This window comes from Lycium ferocissimum, chromosome 12 (assembly GCF_029784015.1).
Source record: "Lycium ferocissimum isolate CSIRO_LF1 chromosome 12, AGI_CSIRO_Lferr_CH_V1, whole genome shotgun sequence".
NCBI lineage: Eukaryota > Viridiplantae > Streptophyta > Magnoliopsida > Solanales > Solanaceae > Lycium > Lycium ferocissimum.
In genome coordinates this window covers 37162222-37174966 of record NC_081353.1, presented here as the reverse complement: position 1 = coordinate 37174966, position 12745 = coordinate 37162222, and the positions used below count along the sequence as shown (strand labels likewise).

Below are 12745 nucleotides of genomic sequence, written 5' to 3'. Positions count from 1 at the left end.
GTTGTCTACGTTATGTCACTAAGATATTACTTACATGATTGTGATCGTTCAACATCGAAATAGAGGATGCTCAAGATCCACCATGAATTTCAACATTCCTTAAGTAATTGTTTACCATTTGTACATTTACCAATACATTCATAAATCGTTGATAAATTGTGCCCTATGTTGAGGCCACTACCAGGGGTAGAAACAGGCTGAGTGGATGAGTTGGGATTGCAGGACTCGTACAATGACACAAAGCAAAAGCATAACATCTATTGTTGCTCGTAGTCATCCTAGAACTGCTGGTGCCATCATGATATAAGTAATTAAGCCGTGACATTTAAAGACCTAAAACATTATGTGAAATTGGTCTTAGCCCTTTTTCATAACATATGATACAACGAGAACACCTATAGATACTAACATAAACTCAATCCATCATATGTATAATACGAGGTCCAATCTAGAGATTGGCTAGCTAGACTGAATAAGTCACTACACCATGTTTATATCTTTTATTTTACTTAAATGATGTATTTTATACACACTATACTTACTTGTTTTTGATGAGTTAGTTTTATTTTCAAATTTTTTTAGTTTACATAGTTCCTAAAAAAAGAAAAAGGGGAACACAGAGAAAAAACACAAAGAAATTAATATGCCCTACGCAAATTCCCCCTCCCGCTTTCCCCGAAATATCGATTCCCTCCAAATTCTATTTTACCATTAAATCATATTCCTGCTCCCTAACCCCATTTACCTCGGATTCATGCAGCTTATCTAAACCAGCTGATAAGCTGCTTTTTTTAAGCCCATCCAAACAGGCTCTCGATGACATTGTATTTTCAAGACAATCACATTTTTATCATAGAAGATATTATAGTCTGTCACAAAATTGACTATATTTGTGACAAAACATAGTCTTTGTCCCAGGAATATTGCCTACTAATCTATAATATAATTCATTCTTTGACTAGAATTTATATTTGAATTTATGACAATTCTTTTTGTCACTAATCACAATAATTTATAGTGACAATTTTATTTTTTTCAGTAAAAATAATATTTTTAGCGACGAAATGATAGGTTTTAGGTATAAAATTGTAAGTCATTTTTGTAAAAGCAAAGTTGTCACTAATTTATATATCTAGGGACAATATGTTTTTTCGTATATAAAAGGTTGTCTTTAGTGACAAAAATGCTCTTGTTTAACTACAAAATGCATATAACTTCAGAGAAAATTGAGATCGTCACTAATTAAACAAAAGTTTTAGTGACAAGGTAATGTCATCTCCCAGTAAAAGGTTGTCTTTAGTGACTAGATTGGGAGTAGACAATTTAGCTCAATTAATTTAGTTACAAGGTGAATTAATCTATTCAAAACTATGAATGGCAGATGAATAAGATGATGGCCCTTGAATTGGGAGTAGACAATATCAAAGTGAACTCAATATCACTGGGAGTTTTCAAATCTGAGATAACAGAAAGCCTTATGGAAAAAGAATGGTTCCATAATGTTGTTTTGAAAACCGTTCCTCTGAGAAATCTTGGAACGACAGATCCGGCTTTAACATCAGTAGTCAGGTACTTAATCCATGATTCTTCAGAATATGTATCCGGCAATGTTTTCATTGTTGACGCCGGAACTACCTTAGCAGGTGCCCCCATTTTCTCGTCACTCTAGAACTAGCTCATGAACACATGAAGAGGATGACTCTGATTGATTTGTTTATCGAGAAATATACAATGTGATCAAGAAATGGTTATGTACACTGGAGTAAAAAATGTTGGTTTTGTCTCATTTTTTTAAAACCATTATAATTTAAATCTTACATATTCCCTCGGTCTCAATAAAAATGTTTTGAGCTAATTAACATGGGATACACGTGCAACGAAAACTAGTATTATATATACATATAAACTGGCCATTTACCCAACCTAGATGCTGATTAGCTTTCACAGCTTACAATGTATTACATATGAACAGGACAATTTCTCAAAAGACATTTGGATCTGCTTACACAGCTTAAAACAGATACATATACATACACTATTTACCCAAAAGAGATCTTGATCAGTTTCCGGAGCTTGATTATATACAAAAACATGCCATTTACCTAGTGGCAGCTTTCATTCATCTTATACATCAATATATGTCACTTCACTTCACAGCCAGATATTGCACAAAATAGACAGTTTTTTTTTTCCCTTCCAGTCATGGTTAGAGGTGAGCCATATTAGAACAAGCCCTCATGCCCTATGCTTCTGCCCTTCTCCTTCAGGCACTAAACCTTGCATCATCTGCGCGAAGTTTAATATAATCAACATACAAGATCTACATGAAGGAAGGAAGTTGCCAGTTCGACAGAAATAAATAAAAATTTGATACTTAATGAAATATGTCCTAATTCATGTCTTCCAATTTATGTTAGTGTACCTTCCAATCATTGTAATCATATCTCAAGATAAACTGGTGGCGTACAGCTTCACGATGTGCACTGCTGCGCGGAACTGGAGAATGGATTCATCATATTAGAGATATAAAAGGAATCACAGAAAATTACAAGTGAACGGATGATATGCTTTTAGTCTAATGTCTTAATAGAACATCTCATTTTACCTATCTTGCATAGAAAGCAAGAACTAGTTTCATCAGCGGAGATTGCAGCCTGCCCATCGTGTACTAAAAAGGAAAGTGCAAATAAATTCTCAACAGTATGAGCAAAGGAATTTCTCCTGAAAAACAGTTCGTCAAGCATGACACTTTTCTTCTCCTTTAAGAGCTCCGATATGGTTGACATATTCTTGTTAACATCAGGTTTGTCTTGGGCAGTTTGAGCAGCAACCTGTTAACCAAACAATGTAAAATGATTTGCAATAACAGTATAAAGTGCATGCTTCATATCATCATAAACCAATAATACATTGAACTATGTATCACCATACTGTTATAATAGCTTTTTTTTTTTTCCCCAAAACACAAAAGGAAGCTAAAATTATGGACCATGCTACAATAAGTATAATCTTTAATAACAGCTACCAAGAGAGCCATTGAACCTTGCCATTTCTATAGAGCCTTGGGGCATTTAAAAGAATTTTCAAAAGCCTAAACATACATACAGAGGCCAACATTTATATAGTTTCTGTTATGAACCTTGGGCCTAACTCAACCCCAAAATCTAGCTCAAGAGGTGATGATTGTCAAGCCATATTAAAGAGACCACCCATCCCTTAAAGGGCCGATTTGGGACTCTTCACCTCTTCACAACCCCCCTCCACGGCCACTTCTAACATCTGGAGCGTGGGTAATTTAATACGGGGCCCAACATCGGAAATGAGAATTGGGATGTGTCCTGCTTTGATATCATGTTAAATAAATGAATCTCGGGTCTAACTCAATCCCAAAAGCTAACTCTTGGAGTTGAGTTAGGCCCAAGGTCCATTTTTAAATTATCATTTTTGACAACACGAGAACTAACAAAGTACGAATGATTATATATCACAGATTATATTCTCTAAGTAGTCCAAATTTCAGTGAGGGAATATACCAGACCTAAGTTTAAGATTTGTTAAATGATGGTCATGAGGGATATACCAGACCAATGTTTATACGCGACTGAAACTTAACATTGATTTCAAACAGCAACAACTACTTTTTAATCCTGAAACATGACTAAAAAAATGTCTAACCATAGGTCTGGTATATCCCTCATGACCATCATTTAACAAACAGAAAGGGCCAAATATACCCCTCATTATACTTTGGGTTCAAATATGCCCGTAGTATAACGGCAGAGGTATATTTGAACTCAAAGTATAACGAGGGGTATATTTGACCCTTTTCTCATAGTACAGGGATATATTTGGCCCTTTGCCGTTTAACAAATCTTAACTGCTTGAACATTATGTTATTCCACTAGATGAAGAGTTGACTCTGTTTTGCATTCCTTTTGTTTTGATAATCTCAAGCCAAAAGTTTTAATGTTGAATGTCAAAAATTAACATACGAGCACGTACTTGGTATACATTTCCTAGTCGCTCTGAATTAAGAATCTGTCACAAATCATTCCTTTACTTGCTAACAAGTGCTAATCAAACATGGACGGACAAGGAGTTGAATATATGCATCAAATATCATCATAATTCACCAAAGAAGATGTTCATCTCAACACTTCAAACATATGGTTCTCTTTTACCTCATAGTAATGCCCATCGCATCCCTAAAAACACAATATCCCCTCTCTTAGCCTTTTAGAGCAGTATTTATTTTGCTAATCTTGTGACATCTTTTTTCCTCTATATATAACTCAAGTTCTTTGAGGAAAGAAAATTAAAAGTAGGGAAATGACCGTACCAATTTTGGTCGAGTAAGGTAGACCTTCCTCAGAGGCTTTTTCCTATAAACTGTAATCTCGTTCGGATAAGAACAATAAACTTCAGGCTTTTGATCTCCACTATAAACTAAAGGCTGCTTCCTTGGCTTAAATTCAATTTTTAGTACTCCAAGCCTGAGAAAGAGCCGAAAGCACAAGGAAATTAAACAAAATTACATTTTCTTTGCTCTCTTCAAATTCAATATTAGAAGAATGAAAATCTTACATTGTCCTGCAACCTTTTCCTTCCATAAACACGAGTGAAGCATCAGCACCGATCTTTTCCCAATTCACAGTTTTTTGTGATTTTCCAATGACTAAATTTTGTGTCGCATCCTTTGAACATCCTTTTCGTATACCATAGCCTTTAAGCAACCAGGATACGAACATAGAGGGCGAGATACTACAATTGGGACGTAATTCGAGAGATTCCACCACAGTATTTGTAAGTCCCAGTAAGGCCTCTGCATCCGCCACTTGCTCTCTTGGCCTTTTAACTGTAAAATCATACATTATTAGCTGATTTCACCGTTACCAAGAGAAAGGAACGGGAAAATACAAAGCAACAATCTTTTGCTGCAAATCTGCAAACATTTCACGTGTGATTCATATCGAGATAAACACATTAAGAAACCACATTATAGCTTAGGGAGATTGGTAAAGTGGTGCTCACCTTGGAGAGTAGTACTTCAAGCAAAAAACCAACATTTTAACTTATTGAAGAACAGAAATTTTAGCCTATTTTGGAACTATACCAAAAATAGGACAAAGAAAATGAGACAACTGAAATTTGAAAGTACATTTTTTAATTTTTGTATGCCTACAAAATGGCTTTCGCAACTTTATGTACGCTTTCCTTTACACCAGTGTGTGTGCATGCAGACTAACATGCAATCATCACTGTCAAAAACTACTGATTTATCCCTTGAATAGGCCTTTCTATTCAAGATGTTCTTGTCAAGTGATAGAATATTAATTGACATGTCTTGTTCTCAATTTAGGATTATGAAAATGCATCTATTGCCCCCAAGATTCAAATACAAAGAGGTGAAATCACGCGAAAACTAATAATAAGAACATATTCCATCCTTAATTTTTTCATTAGCAATCCACAGAGCTGCACGTTCTAACTGCAACGAAGCAGTGTGGCATATGGAGGATTTTACACAAGCAATTGTCGGCCTATTATCACAATTTGGCTTACAAATATGTTTGGGTCAATAACTATGTTGTTTCAAAGGCTTCACTTCCTATCTCAAATCGATACTGAAACTGTACTACTACCTCCATCCCAATTTTAGAAAGAGAGAAACTTTTGAAACTTGTGGTCTAAAACAAGCAATAAAACATTTGTATGAGGATAAATCATCTCATAAGCGTAGAATTAAAGTTTAAAGTAAAATTATTTCTAAATAAGAGAGTATGACACATGAATTATATCTATATTTTTCTTTATATATCCATATCTACACACAGTCACACACATATATAAAAGAGCTAATAAAGTCAAGAAAATATACCATTGCGATACAAGTCATCAACACCACTCAACACAACGTTGAACTTATTTGATCCTGCAGCTCCTATTTCACATTTTTTCTCTGCATTTCAAGAAACCCCAAAGAACCAAGAAACCCCAAAGAACCAAAGAAACATAAGAAACCATAAGAAAAAGAGCCTTAAAATTTGTATAATCACTTGCATGAATAGTTTAAAAAAAAAAGTTACAAGTATACCATCAATGATTGTTCTAATCACAGAATACTGTAATCTAACACTACGACGAAGTGAATCAGATTGATAAGTGAAATCAGTGATCTCATTTAAAGTTGCAAGATTTTTTAGCCTATGTGACAAAGCATTTATTCTAGTAAATTCATCTCTTTTTTCTTCTTCTTGTTTAATTTTCTTAGCTCTTGTTATTGGACTCATGGCTTTGCACTATTTTTTCTTCTTCTATCTTTTTTCTTTTGATATATTTGGCTCAATATAACAAATACCATAGGATTGTGATTATGGAATGCTTTGAAAGTTGAAAGAGTGAAGCAAAAGGGCGGCTGTACTGCATTAGGAAATGTGGGAGTAGGGGAAAAAGACTAATTATTAGCTATAGGCTATAGTGTTTTTGAATATGAATGTGAAAAGACCTGTCGAGTGCTCGTGTCAGCCTCTTACATAAGCTTTTAGGTTCAAATTTAAATTAAATTTTATAAGCTGATAGTACCATGGCATGACCTTAGAAATGAAATGGTTAAATACTTTGTGAATGGAGTTGGAAGATTGACAGATACTACCATATATATCTATTTTAATTTATGAATATTTTCTTTTTTAGTTATTTAAAAAGTATGATAATCTATCTATTTTAATTTATGTGAATCCTTTACTATTTGAGGAGTCTACGATGTAATTTTTGACCATGTTTTTATTACATTTTTTATAAATTATTTGAATTATAAATTATCATGACTTATAATACTTTTAATGTAGTTTCTAAATATATAAATTTTATGTTTATAAACTTCAAAAGTCCATGCCAAAATTTAAGATCTAAATTATAAAGTTTGATCCTCATACTTCGAAAAAGTTCACATAAATTGAAACGGAAGGAGTATTTCTTAACAACAATAATACTAATAATATACTAAGTGATCGTTTGGCAGGTAGCCAAAATTATCTCGGGATTATAATCCTGGGACTAATTTATCTCGTCTCTTGGGACTATTTTATTCCATCCCTAGATGGGATAAAATAATCCCAGGATAAGTGGGATAAGAAGGGATATCCCATCTTTTAAGTTGGAATGCATTTTATACTTTGTTTGGTACAAGGTATAAATTTATCTCAAAATAAATTTATATCTTTTACCAAATATGGTACAAAAAATTAGTCTTTGGGATATTCCAGTTTATACCATGCACCAAACGACCCTAAGGTAATCCCATAGGTGGCGGTCTGGGGACCTCGGCCTTTCGATAAAGACACTCGCATCGACTTCTCACACCTCCTTTATATTTAACGAATTTTAAAATTCAAAATTCTCATTTATTTTTTACAATGAAAAACTTCTTTATATGATGGACAAGTCATAATTAAGACCATAAAATTAAAATTAAAAAAAAAAAAAAAAACATATTGATGTATCATACAGGAATGGGAATACCTCCTTTATATTCTCCAACATCATGACATACTTAGTAGGCGTTTGGACATGCGATTTCATGTCATGACAGCTTTTGAATATGTGATTTTATTTCATGAGATAAAATCCTAAATCATCCAAAAAGGCATGATTTGAGATTTCAAATTATGATTTCAAAAATTTTAAATATAAAACTTGACCAATAAGTTTATATTTTATAAAGACCCATACGTTTGTAGATAGTTTTAACAATTACTCTCACGAATCATTTACCAACCTCATTAACTTCTACCAACTGTTATATATATTCGTACCACGTGGGAGGATTATATTAAAGAGTAATTACATTACTATTCATGTTAAAATTTTCTTTTTATTGAACTAAAGTTTAATCAATTGATATTGCATTTTTTACAAAAACCCTTCTAGTAGCGTATTAATTTTGTTATGAACTATGACTTGTGCATTTGGTAAAATTGTATAAAAATTGGGAAAGTTTGATAGTTTTCACAACTCATGGGTTTTTATGTTTATAAAAAAAATACAACTTAAAATATTTAAATTGCATGTCCAAACATGATTTCACTCATGATTCCAAATCATGTCCAAACATGATTTCACTCATGATTTCAAATCATGTCCAAACGGCTCCTTAGACACATAAGATGAAGCTGATAGGATACATGTTGAAGTCTTTTGAAAATTCTACCAGGAGATATCAATAAACGTAGTTTAACATAGAAGTTTGATAGAATATACGAGTCCACCAAACAGTTTAGAGAATTAGGTTTTCTATCTGTTTCCTTAAGTCAAATAGAAAGTAAATAACACAATATATTTACGTGAAAATCTCCTTGCTCAAGGGCGTAAACCATGATCCACTGCAGTAGAATTTGCTCAAACTTCACTATAAACAAGCAAACTTCCGATTACAAACTATTGCAACCCAGGAATTAAACTATTAATCTCTCCCCCTTACAATAACTCTAATGCAAGATCTTTACAATAACTCTATTGTAAAGACACACCTTGACTAACTCTAGCCAAGTGTACAACTCAGAATACTTGAGAAATGAAACAACTAAACACTTCTTGAAAGCAGTGTAGAAATACAAGTTAAAGAGCAAAAAACAAAGACTCAACAAACCTAAGGACTTAAGACATCTTCAGTGATAGGGGAATTGGTCCTTCTGTTGTTTTATGCAGCTTTGTTCTTGATGAGAGCACTTTGATAGGCTGCTACTTGCAGTTAAGATGTGTGTGATTTTCGAATTTGCAAGCTTGAGTTTTCACTTCGAACATGTTATTTATATAGGTGGAGCAAGTGGACAGGTGAGAAAGCGACAAGTTTCCTAACGCGATACGGCAACTCCGCTACTATGCTACTGCATTACTACCAGTCGGTATAATGTCAGCAACTTTACAGTTGTAGAGTTGACCTTTGTAACGGCTAGAACCTGATCCCTTCTTGTTTCTCTAAAAACGTATTTGGTTCCTCGTATTAGTTTGTCAAATCATCAAAACATAAAATAGCATAACTTATCAAAGTTCTATTAAACCTAAAAAAGATATGAATATCACAAATTAAAGATTATAAAGTAAATATACCATAGACATGTAGAGAGACTGATATATTATTCAACTTTGAACTGAGGTACAAATGAACTGAATTGATCTCCTACTCGACTACTCGTAGAGGAAAAGAGGTTGTTGTGAGGCTTTTTAGAAATTTCGCCGTCGTCGATACAAGTTATCTACTCGAGCTACTTGCTACCGCCGCTTGATTACAAGTCCGAGAAATTCGTTATAGGGCTTTTCGAAACCTATGAAGAACCGTCGTCAGCTTGTAACTTATCCAAAAAATCGTATATTTAAATTGACATCCACGATACAATAAATTTATGACAGGAAGACTACTACGAGTTAAAACATTTTAGTTTTTAAGTGTATATAAGCGTGCACCAAAATCCTTTCCCCAAATTATATCCCTCCACCTTAAATTCTAAATGGGATTATATTACTATAAGGTGCCGTTTGGCCATAAAAATTATTCACCTTTTTCAGGAATTTTTTTTTCACTATTTTCACTTTTGGGCGTTTGGCCATAAATATTCCGAATACAACTTGAAGTTGTATTTCAGAATACCAAAAACTCAAAAAACTTGTTTTTCAAAAAAATTTCACTTTTTTCACTTTTTTACAACTACATTTCACCAAAAACTACACTTTTAAAAACTATGGCCAAACACAACTCTAACTCCAACTTCAAAAATTCCAAAAAAAGTGAATTTGTTTTTGGTATCTGTGGCCAAATGCCTACAAAATTTTGGGTCAAACCGCCTCATATTTTTCATGGAAGCAAAATGGACAATACCAAAAAAATAAAAATGTTGGAAACCAAAACAAAAACATAAAAAGAAGAGTAATACTTCCTGAAGTAAATTATTTCATTCATTTTAGTCCCCATAAAAATGCTTTCCCACATTTCTCACACCTCTTCTTCCACCACTAGTTTCTTCCTCTCTTCCACCGCCAAATCTCTTAAACCCAAATTACCTTTTTACCCTTTTCATTTCCCAATTCAACAAAAACGACACCGTTTTGTTTTTTCTCCAACTATGGCTACTTCAATGGATTCAGTTCTTGATGATTTAAAGAAACAAAACTTAAAAGGAACTGAAAATGTTAACATTAGGAGTAAATTGAGTCTTGAAGAACTTAATTGGGATAATTCTTTTGTTCGTGAATTGCCTGGTGATCCTAGAAATGATAATATTCCAAGACAGGTTTGTTTAATTTTTGTTAACTTTTTTTGTATTTATTGGTTATGCATATTAAAGATTGAATTTTTTATTTGATTTAACGTAAAGGGTCCTTTCTTTTTATTGGGAAAATTACTTTTTATGGGGTTAAAGATGTTTATTTGACCTGTATAGTGTATTAGTGATAGTGGAAGTGTCTTGCTTTCCTTTTCGGTCTGTCCCAAAAAGTGCATTTTTTATATTTAGTGTGTTGACAATTCTAACATCGTAGTAAGTTTAAAACTTAGTATCTTATGCACATCTTTAATTTAAGACCACAATATTCAGTTCTTGATGATTTGAAGAAACAAAGCTTAGAAGGAACTCAAAATGTTAATATTAGTAGTAAATTGAGTGTTGAAGAGCTTAATTGGGATAATTGTTTTGTTGGTGAATTGCCTGGTGATCCTAGAAGTGACAATATTCCAAGACAGGTTTATTCTTGGTTATGCTGTTTAAAGATTGAATTTTAATTTGGTTGAACTTAAAAGGTCCTTTACTTTATTGGGAAAATCTCTCTTTACGGGGTCTAGGAATAGTGGACGAAGATAATAAAATCGGGGTTGAAAAGTTAGTTTGATAGAAAAGATGTCTCGTAAAGGCTCAAAATTTGAATTGTAATGCATATTCAAGATTGAATTTTTGTTTGGATACATGAGAAACTAGTTGCAATTTCCTGAATTACTCCCTCCATCCCATTTTGTGTGACTGTACTTGAATTACAATATCAACAACAACAACAACAACAACATACCCTGTGTAATCTCACAAGTGGGGTTTGGGGAGGGTACAGTTTACACAGGACTTATCCTTACCTCGTGGAGGTAGAGAGGCTATTTTCAAAAGACCCTTGGCTCAAGTAACACATATCAAAGCAGTTTTAAAAAATAAAATACAGAAGTAAAGCAGACATAACAAATAATAGAGAAATCAGTACATCGCATTTACAAAAATGGAACAGTAACAACAACAAAATAATGCGATAACCAAAGCAAAGAAACAACAGGTAGTAACAGAAATCGAAGGACAAGAAACTACGAGGCTAGCACTAATGCTACCGGTTTGCAAAGAGACAATACTCAACTACCTACTAACCTTCTACCCTAATCCTCGATCTCCATATCCTCCTACCTTAGGTCATGTCCTCAGTGAGCCGAAACAATGCCACATAAAAGCTCTAAATTTAAGTAGTAACGCGTATTCAAGATTAAATGTTTTTTTTGGATACATGAGAAACTAGTTGGAATATCATTAGTTACTCCCTCCGTCCCATTTTGTGTGATTTTGTTTGCCAAAAACAGAGTTCAAGTTCTTTAATTTGCCTTTGTATTAGTGGCGGTGAAAAAAAATGTCAAGTGAATGGTTGAAAAGTCAGTTTGATAAATCATATATCATATTTTAAATTTTCATACTTAAGGAAATTGAATTCTTGAAAGTTGTGTGAGAATGGAGTCAATTATCTTATATCCAAAAATACAGTGTGTCGTGTAAAATGGAACACAGGAAGTATCATATTAGTGAGCGTCGAAGAAAATATTGAGTACTGGTTGAAATGTTAGTTTGATAGAGAAGCCGTCACGTTGAAGTGTTAAATTCGATAAGTATAAATGTGTGATGAATTCGATTTACTTAAGTTGTTGGCATGGACAAATGGAATTATGTCAAATATTCTAGATGTCTCAAGGTGGAAAGAGTATCATGATGGAGGAATTACTATTTATTCGTAACTAGATAACAAGTTAAGTTTATAATTCGATTTACTTAATTATGGGGGAATAGGTGGGCTGATTGAGTTGAACTGAAGGCAAGTGGTACTAGGGGTGGTATTATCATTATTTGGGATAAGAGATATTGGAAATGTTCTGACTCCTATCCAGGTAGCTGCTCTATCACTTGTTTCCTTGAAAATCTTCATGAAAATTTTAGATGGTGTTTTACGGGGGTTTATGGACCCCACTCTAGTGCAGAAAGGGAAGAATTTTGGGAGGAACTAGGAGCAATAAGGGGGCTCTGGGCTGATCAATGGGTGATAGGTGGTGATTTCAATGTGTGCCGGTTTGAAAACGAAAAATTTAATTGCACTAGAAGATCCAGGGCCATGGTGAGTTTCTCAGACGCAATCTCAAACCTACAACTGGTTGATCCACCCCTTCAAGGGGCTCAATATACCTGGTCAAGGGGGGAAGACACCCTCCAAGCTTCCAGAATTGACAGATTCCTCTTCTCGGCAGAATGGAATGACAGTTTCCAATCCATCAAACAATTAGCTCTACCAAGGGTTATCTCTGATCATAAACCCCTACTGCTGGAAAATGGAGATTGGGCAACAACAAGTTCCTATTTCAAATTTGAGAACATGTGGTTGCAGCAAGAGGGTTTCATTGACATGTTAAGAGGGTGGTGGCAAAGCCATACTGTAGGTGGTTCCCCAGATTTCATCCTTG

The 12745-nt window shown here is 33.9% G+C and overlaps 1 protein-coding gene across 1 annotated transcript; it reads right to left on the bottom strand.

The window, feature by feature from the left end:
• Positions 1-1856: 1856 nt before the first annotated feature.
• LOC132040120 (non-structural maintenance of chromosomes element 4 homolog B-like) lies at positions 1857-6455 on the bottom strand. Its single transcript, XM_059430738.1, has 7 exons — positions 6095-6455; positions 5879-5959; positions 4585-4855; positions 4340-4493; positions 2606-2831; positions 2423-2496; positions 1857-2286 (listed from the first exon to the last, which is right to left on the bottom strand). Exons 1-7 carry the CDS (start codon positions 6288-6290, stop codon positions 2236-2238), a joined length of 1053 nt encoding a protein of 350 aa, XP_059286721.1. The 5' UTR covers positions 6291-6455; the 3' UTR covers positions 1857-2235.
• Between the last annotated feature and the right edge of the window lie 6290 nt (positions 6456-12745).

What these genes read in the sequence shown, in the direction of transcription:
- LOC132040120 (XM_059430738.1), bottom strand. Translation starts at nt 6,290, where the DNA reads ATGAGTCCAATAACAAGAGCTAAGAAAATTAAACAAGAAGAAGAAAAA. An exon ending in GATTAGAACAATCATTGATG is followed by an intron (nt 5,960 to 6,094) that starts GTATACTTGTAA and finishes CTTGAAATGCAG; the next exon opens with AGAAAAAATGTGAAATAGGA. An exon ending in TGATGACTTGTATCGCAATG is followed by an intron (nt 4,856 to 5,878) that starts GTATATTTTCTT and finishes ATGATTTTACAG; the next exon opens with TTAAAAGGCCAAGAGAGCAA.